The sequence below is a fragment of the Ixodes scapularis genome, unplaced genomic scaffold (genome assembly GCF_016920785.2).
Source record: "Ixodes scapularis isolate PalLabHiFi unplaced genomic scaffold, ASM1692078v2 PGA_scaffold0__279_contigs__length_252992795, whole genome shotgun sequence".
NCBI classification, from domain to species: domain Eukaryota; kingdom Metazoa; phylum Arthropoda; class Arachnida; order Ixodida; family Ixodidae; genus Ixodes; species Ixodes scapularis.
Genome location: NW_024609835.1, coordinates 112,514,682 through 112,523,383, shown reverse-complemented (window position 1 = coordinate 112,523,383; position 8,702 = coordinate 112,514,682). Strand labels below are relative to the sequence as shown.

The window sequence follows — 8,702 nt, the reverse complement described above, 5'->3', positions numbered from 1 at the left end:
TGGTGGGGTCGACATGACTGCGAGTTAAAAAGTGAACAGGCTTTACCAGCAAGTCTTTTTGTGCATCGAACAATTCGTGCAATAAGCGACCACCACAAATCGTTTCTTCGCCATCCGACACCTCCCTCTCAAGCAAGTTGTTGCGCAGGTTTTTGATTAATGGTTCGGATTGAATGAAAGAAACAGGAGATCATTTTCGCGGAGAGGGTGGCGAACGACATGCTGGAGAATGCCATCTTCAGAAAAGTCTCGGAACATATCAATATTTGCTTGGTGGTTATCTGTCACGAGCCTTACCACATGAAAACCACAGCTTTCAACAACCTCCATCACAGCAAGTGTCATCGATTGAAGCTCTGCGTGCTTCATCCTTCGTGTAAAAAAGTATGCTACAGGAATCACGTAAGAGGTAGCCAAGCCTCTTAAAACAAAACAAAGCAGCCGGTTTGCAACCTGGGGTGGACCTGAATCTGAAGTGGCATTGCCCATATCCACAAACCCGAAGATACGGTCAACTTGCCTGTCATACACAGTCTTTTCTTTAATTGACATCTCATCAATGATCAGAGAGCAGTAAGTTTCCTGTTGTACTTTTAGTCCAGCCCGCTCCACTTTCAAGCGCTCCAAAATAAGGCTTGTGATGCCAATCTCACCGTCAAATGACCCAACATCTGCAGTGTAGTGCGGCAGGGTAGGTTCAGCAAGCTTCTTTCCCTTACGTGGTTGTATCCTTTGCTCGAGCAAGCTTTCCATAAAACACAATCTCTCAGTATGCCATCACTCCAGGATGGACGCTTCTTCTCAAAGTTTGAGTTGCTGCTTCAGAAACATTGCGCACCTGTCGTCCTGGGCTGCTTGCTCAACATTCAAAATGCACTGAGCAAGTATGTTGTCTTTGAATTCTTTTAGCCGCGCACGAACATTGTTGTTGGCTGTTCGGAGGAAAGCGAGTTTATCGCCGAGGCGCTTTGCTTGCATTTGGAGTCGCTTTTCTAGCTTTTTGTTGTGATCCATCAAGGCCTTAAGGTTAAACACGGTCTGACATTCTTTTGCCTCGAGCCTTGGTTTACATATGTCAGCTTGCTCACTCCGTCCATCTTCACCGACTTGCTGCGAAGTTTCAGTGGTGTTGTCATCTCCAACATCTGCAAACGTGTCCTCGGTTTCTGTTGGTGATTCCGGATGCGCTGAAGTGGAAGTGCTCGGTGTTTTACAGGATTCACGTTCAAGTCGTCTTCGTTTTGAGGCGGGAGCCGGCTGCAGGTAAGATGGGTACTCTAAAAACACTGACGGTACAGCTTCTGACAGAAGCATCCTCCTTTTTGCTCCTTGCTTGAAATCTTGTTTGGTGAAATGAAGTGAACAGATGACCGCTCGAGAAGAAGAAACCCATTCTGTACCTTTTGAAGTTCCTTGTCTCAAACTTTTCTTCAGCCACGCGGCCCGCAGTTCAGGCTTGGAAGGGATTTCATGAAATGAGACGACTGCATTATTACGCTCCGTCACAGTACACAGAGGAACGGAGCAGTTTTTGGGCACAATTAAGGGCCTTACGTGTCACTGGCGCATGTGCAATAAAACGAGGAAAACATCAGCGAACAAAACACGTTACAAAATGACGTGACCATTCGGTTCAAAGTCGAAAAATGCCGGAGACGCGACGCTAACTGCGCTACCGCCTCCGACGCCTTTCCTCCTCGAGATGAAAGGCGTGAGGTGTCCGCGTCGCGCAGCGCACCTAGCGGTGGCGTCTTCAAGTCAACCGAGAACGCAGTTGCCGGTGCTTTTGCGAGGATGCGTCAAGCCGTACCAAGTGGAGAGCGACGGAGCGATCGAGGGGCCGTGCTAGGGGACTCCTAAAACAGACACGGTAAAGATGTGTCAGGAAAAGTCACTGTCATTTTATCCTTGTGCCCACTTTTCTTAAATTCCACACTACATTTTGCTCTTGTATAAAATGCCTATTAAAAACCACAATATGCTGTTTACTAGAAAGTGGTTTCATCCTTGGTTCTACTCTGAAGTGACGAGTGTTAGAATTAATTTTTTCAAATAAGGTTACCTTTGGCGACATGCCATGCGTCAAACCGGTGTCTGGTGTCGGGATATTCTTTCTTCAGAAGTGCATTCACCCCGATATGCCGGTCTATCACAAGCACATCTAGACGCAGTTTTCGGCCAAGGAGGAAGTCCAACGAGCGCTTGAGGCCCTCTTTTTTTATATGGTTACTGGATTTTACTTCTGTTGACAGGTATAGAAAAAAAGGTACAAAAGTTTTTACCTCAATCAACCAATGCAGTGATCGCAAGAACATTTTTTATTTAGCAAATTCTTACCTGGACAATCTCAAAATGCAAGATCTTGTTCGCATTAGTGTCTAACAGAGCAAGTTCCATACTTGGCCGAGAAGCCAGGCGACTCGGCGCAGCCATCGCCTGCCAGGTGGAGTCTCCTGCCATGCATTGCTGCCAGCAGTGTGGTCTGCTCTGCTTTCCAGGCCTTTGAAATGGTAGCACCTAATGTCAGTCTCAACCAGATAAAATGGTCACCTAGCCAACACTTTCATATGCAGTGTACCTTTGTTGCAACAGGAAAAACCAGACAGCCCTGGACTTTGTAGAACTGTGATTTCCTTAGGATAGCAACGCCTATTGAGCTCAACAGTCGAAGAACTCTTGTAGGACTGGCCCCAGAAGATGTAAAGTGGCCGGCAGGAGAATGTTGAAGAGAGCCTTGCCATTTACCGTTGCCTGATTCTGCCACACACTCTTGTGGCCTCGAACACATGTGATTACGGTGTGAACAAAGGTCCCCCTTCCTTGATCGGGTTCGCTTTCACTGAAGAGGTATCCCAGAGTCCTTCCCTGTCAAACGCAGAAGAGAAAATCAAACCACAAAGCGTTGGTCCAAATCTAGTACATTTCACAAGCTATTCTGTCCCGTTAAAAGTTGTGTGACTTGGTTGTGCATAGCCATGAAGAAGGAAACAGTGCTCGGTCTGTGTGTTCCTCGTTCCTTGTCCTCCATACCCTTGGTGCAGTTTCCTTCATAACTATTCTGTCTCTTAATTTCCCGTTTCATCATGTTCTTTTAGGTGCATTACACATGCAATTCAACAAGACATTACACACACAATGTCTTGTATGAATTACATTATTTTCCCACTCCTATGCGGGTCTTCATGTGCCTACAGTATGAATAAATAAATAAATAGAACATATTTAGTCCTATTCATAGCGTAATGATTTCTGGGAAGATGCAGAGGGCACTTGTATGTTACAGAGGTCGCAGGGTCATTAGAGCAAGCACTGGTGTCCGATGAATCGGGCTCATCATCGGAGTTGACGGAATTATTTGGCATGTAGCTTCTGTCCAAGACGTCTGGCTCGTTGGACATATCTTCGGACTCACTAGAGTTCCTTGTGCTCCATACCCTTGTCGCTGGTGTCTGAAGAATTAGCCTCAGGCTCCACACGTCCAGGATTAATGTCCAAGTCTAATACAAAGGGCCTAGGATTCAGTCACTTCCAAGTGAGAAACACAACTGTTGCAAGTGTTCTTCCTTTGTTGACATCTCTTCAACTCCTTGTGGACATCTAGGCACACTTGTTTCATCCTCCAGGGGGCTTTGGCCTGCTATAGGCAAAACAAACTGATCATGAGGAATGAACATCATGATGCAACAAGCTTTCAACAAAAATGTATTGCATTAGAAGCTCAGCCATAAACTTTTCGTAAAAGCAACAATATTTTTAAGCCACCACATCCACCTACCTGGCTGTTTTGCTTGCACAGCTTTGCTGACGCCCCAACGTTGAGAATGAGATACCTCCTCCTCGCTTCGGTTCGCCACCTCGAGGGGATGAAGCGAAGAACAGAGGGTATGAGAATTGGAATGGGACAGGCCTCGTCTGCCTCATTCAGTCGCTTCCTTCTTTTTAAAAAAATACGGCCATCCATTGTAGATATTGCTGTGTGAGCAATGTTATGGGAATCGTAGCATCCCGCCTACTGTACCTGCCTTGCTTTATGATGTCCAAATTTCGGTCCAGCATCCCTTCAAGCACATCTGTCGTAAAAAAGTTCCAGACAGAGCAAACTTGATTCATTCTACACAGACAACGTGTGGGAGCACTTTACTTCTCAAAGAAATAGGAAGCTCTTTCAACCACATTCTGGAAGTAGTCCTCGTCAAATACTTCTTTGATGCAGAGATTGTCGTCCGCACTTTTGTAGACAAACAAGTGCCGTGCCTGACCCCTGTGAGACCCATCTGCATTTGCACCTGGCGGAAAAGGTTGTTGTGTGCTTCAGTTTCTGACCTGGAACATTCTCTTTGGTTTTCTCCATATTTTCCTGCAGGACCTTTTTCATGGTTTCGGGGCATTTAACCTGAAGGACGCATTTCGGGCAGCACTATCACTCCACCGGAAAATCTAGGCTGGCACCAATGTCGGGTTGTCCCTCCATAACGTACAGGCCACACCCTCTCACCAATAAATTCCTGTGCCCTGCATATTTGGTTTTGTAGCACTCTTTCGCAGTGCCTTCCATTTCACTGCCACGATGCATTGAGGGCATTCAAACATTTGTTCGCCGCATAATCTGGTGACGGCACAATGGCGTCAATTTGCCACATGTCAAAAACCTCGGACGATGCGCTGTCATCCTCAGCGTTGTCGTGGACAACATTCACTGGATGCGTCTCCGTTGCTGGGGACGGGCACGCTTGCCCCAGAAAGCGTTGCCTGTTAGAACTTTTCCTGGATGACTGGGCGTCCCTCTGCTTCGCATTGCACACTTTCGATAGATGTCCTCGCTTTCGGCAGTAGTTGAATGTAGTCTTAACGTGCTTGCAGCCGGACCCGAGGTGTCCGTGTCCGCAGCGGTAGCAGGTGACGCCCCTTGTTGGTGCTGTGACTCGATGCGTTGCGAATGCGGCGCTGCCGGAGCTCGTTTGGCAAATCTCCCCGGCGTCCCTCTTCGCCGCTTCCATGGCCACAGTGGTCTGCACAGCGTCCCCAAACGTCAAGTCTGGCCGTTCCAAAAGTCTGGTCTGGATTGCAGTGCTGTTAATCCCACAGACTACACGGTCCCTCAGCATGTTTTCAAGCTCAGCTCCAAAGCTGCAGTGCTCGGACAAGTTTTTCAACGCTGCGACGTAGTTGCTCACAGACTCCCCGTCGGCGCAAGCACGGGAGTTGAAACGGAAGCGCTGGACGACGGCGGAAGGCTTCGGGCAGTAATGGTTCCTGAGAACGGAAAGAACCTCATTCAGACTTATCTTGAGGCTTGGCAAGCTTGACCAGGTCCCGAAGAAGAGCGTACCTCTTCGCACCACAGCAACTGAAGAAGATGGCCTGCCTCTTAGCCGTGACGACATCGCTCGCCGAAAAGAAAGCTTCTAAACGCTCGACGTAGGACGGCTAGTCCTCTCCCCCCCCTTCAAAAGGTTCAATTCTGCCGAAGGTTGGCATTGCGAGCAGAACTAGCCCGAGCAGAATGATTCGCGAACTAATCACTCGCAAGGAGCCGTGATGAACTTTGTACGAAGAACAATACTTTTCCCTCGTCGCCACTGTTACATGTGTAAACCGAACTCGCTTCCCACCGGCCAACGTTCGTCGGAGGCAAGAAGCGGAAGCATGACACACATAGTATGGTTCCAACACAACACTAACTGAGGGAGCCGTGTGGTCCCGTTTAATATAGAGCGCCGCACTTCCAGACATCGTCACACTAGGACGCCAGGGGACCTTGTGGCGCTACATGCTGGCCAGGAATGTAGCATTAACGCACCTTTAATGCATTTAACAGATCAGCCAAAAGATGTATTATGCATTGTTTTTGTTTTTCTTACTTGTTTGTTACTGTTTCGACCGCTGAAGGATTGAAGGACAGCGCTGTAGTTAAGTTTAGCCAAGGAGGATATAAAGATTTGCTGGAGTGGAAGCCGCCTATGCGTACCCATGGGACCAGGTGAAGCCGCGCCGAGCGGGCGGCGGCCATCTTGCCGGTGGCAAGAAACGGCGGAGTACAGCTGCGTTCGCGCTTATTTGCGCTGCCGATTGAAGGTGCCCGCGTCTTGAAGACAATAAAAACAACTGCGTTGGGTTGTAAACATTGATTTTTTCACTTGTCGGTGGCCAAATGGCCTATGGAAACTCTTAGAAACACAAAAATTAGCAGAAACTACAAAATCACAGAAACATTAAAAATGAATACGAAAACACGGTCAAAATAGTGCACTGCAGGGACACTCTACTGGTGTTTGAAAATAATTACCCTCGAAATAAGTGGCCTGACCCTGTCCTTGAGTATCTTGCGGTTCCTTTCTTTATAGTCATGTGGTGGATGCGGATTTTAACATACAGCTCCGCCAACTTTTTGCACAAGCTGTATATGTGATTGTCAAGGAGATCATGGTCTAGAATGTGTTTGCTCTAGCTCCTGAACCCATTTTTTCTCTACGGACATCTTTAGCACTTCCAAGATGAGATGCTTTGACCGCGAGTTGACTACTTGGATTGTCCCACACTCAATCTGTAGCCTTTGCAGCCCCTTTTCAACGGTTTCGCACAAGCCAATGACATCTTTCGACGGAAACACAAGCCCTCCCCTGGTTTTCTGCTCAACTAGAGGTGCTGGCTCATCGGAGTACAAAGCTGCAATGCACTCTTCACATGTTGTTGTCTTGCAGACTTGTCAGAAAACGAAGCCTGCAATATAAGGCACCACCACAACAACTTCTGCAGAGAGACTCTCGGGGTGCGCGTAGCTGTGGTCGTCATGAGGATCCAAGATTGAGGACCTACGCATGTCGGTCAATGTGGTCGCTGCATCCACCTGTGCGATAACAGCAGTTGTGCTCAAGATGGAAACTATGTCCTTCGAGCAATTCTCGGAACTGGAAGACGTCACTTCCGTTTGCACTAGTAAGCGCTTACATGCTGCCATAAACTGTGCAGCTGTTAGGTTGTTGTTATACCCTCCTTGGTCGCGAAGGGATCTGAAAAAGTTCTCCGCATGATCCTGGCTCAGTTTGTGCGTCAACAAGTACTTCAGCTGACGCTGGCCAAAACGCTCATCGAACATCTTTTCCGTGCTCGCCATGCAGACCAAGAAGCCCACAAAACCAGTTTTTTTCAAGGCCTCTAAAACTGGCCGTCCTGCCGGATCCCTCAGCCCATTTATATACGCTCGGGCATTGGCAAAGAATGGCTTCCGGCAAGCTTCCTTCTGCTTCTGCAGAGGTGCCTTGTAGGGCCTTGCAAAAGGGTTTCTGGAGTTCATGAGGCGAAACAGGTGATCGAAAACTCAAGAACTTCGATGTTGCACTCGCGCCCCGGAATTGTGGTAGCTTCAGAACGTGTTCACAGAAGTCTAAGGCATCAGCAACTGAGGCACCCAATGCTTGCACAGCATACTGCACCTTCATTTTTCGCTTCTCCCATTGCACGTGGACCTTAGTGAGTTTATTTCCCAGTCGCAGCCCTTCCTCGCGCTGTAACGCCTCCAATGCCACTATGTAGGCCCACTTGATGTATTTTCCTTCAGCGTCACCGAGGTGGCTTAAATTTGCCAAAGAATTGCGGATAAGCTTAATCATATGGCAGGCATCCAAGATAATATATACATTTTTAGTGTTATCAGCCGGGTTTACAAAGCTTCTAAAATTCTGTTGTTCAGAGTCTACGCAAAGTTCAGCGCCTAAACACCTGGCCATGGTGAAATTCGACGAAGCCCCGTCAAACGTAATAGAGACAACTTCAGCCTTCACTGACGCAAGTTTCTCGATGCACTGTTTGGTCAGCTCGGCCCTCTCTGTGCCTGCGAGTGAGTTGATTAAGAAGTACCCAACTGGCATCTTAAATCTGACTTTGACATCAACAATCATGAACACACATGCATTTCCAGCTTCGGGGAGACTGTCACCGTCTAGCCCTGTACCAAAGTCAACATATCCGACTACCTTGTCTCCAACAAGTTCTACATGCAGGGTTCATGCTGGCCTCGAAGACAAAAATTCAAGTGTTTCCAAGAACTTTCAAGGCCCAGTGAGGATATTTTCAAGGACCATGTTGACAGCCTTACTTAGCCAAAACACAATTCTAAATGCGTTAAAGATGTAATATTTATTGCATGAGACAAGATATTAAGGGGCTCTCCCAGGTTCATAAAACAATCTTACGCCAAAAATATGCGTAAGACAAAACTTGAGAACAAATTCGTATTCATGAAACGAAATTTTCATAAGTTTTGCGCAGGTTACGACGAAATCATACGACAGCTCCGAAGCTGTCTTACGCACTTCTTACGATCAAATCAGCATGGCCGACAGCGTCGCGGTCAGGACGACCAACGGACGTTTATTTTTCTACGTGCGCTTCTCATGCGTCCTGACTTCAAGCAGCAAGAAAAAAGTAAAAAGTACTTGAAACAGACCACGACGAACAAGAACGCTGGATCCACAAGCACCCCTGAAAAGCTTCAACGGCCACGATTCCACCGACAGCGACCAAGCGAGCTCGGCAGATAGGCCTAGCAGGGACTCCGACTCGGCGACCGTCTGCCCACGACCGGCTGGCGTGCTGAATGGAATATGCCCGCACGACCCTTGTGAACCCTTCCCGTCTTATACTTTGATCGCTGACCTCAATTTTAGATTAGGAGATCAATCTCTTTCTCTTGTCATCTCCTT

At 47.7% G+C, this 8,702-nt stretch overlaps 1 protein-coding gene across 1 annotated transcript; it reads right to left on the bottom strand.

Moving 5' to 3' along the window:
• Nucleotides 1-801: 801 nt before the first annotated feature.
• LOC121046162 lies at nt 802-1,414 on the bottom strand. The gene has a single exon (XM_040500067.2). It carries the CDS (start codon nt 1,312-1,314, stop codon nt 802-804), a length of 513 nt encoding a protein of 170 aa, XP_040356001.1. The 5' UTR covers nt 1,315-1,414.
• Nucleotides 1,415-8,702: the final 7,288 nt, after the last annotated feature.

What these genes read in the sequence shown, in the direction of transcription:
- LOC121046162 (XM_040500067.2), bottom strand. Translation starts at nt 1,314, where the DNA reads ATGCTTCTGTCAGAAGCTGTACCGTCAGTGTTTTTAGAGTACCCATCT.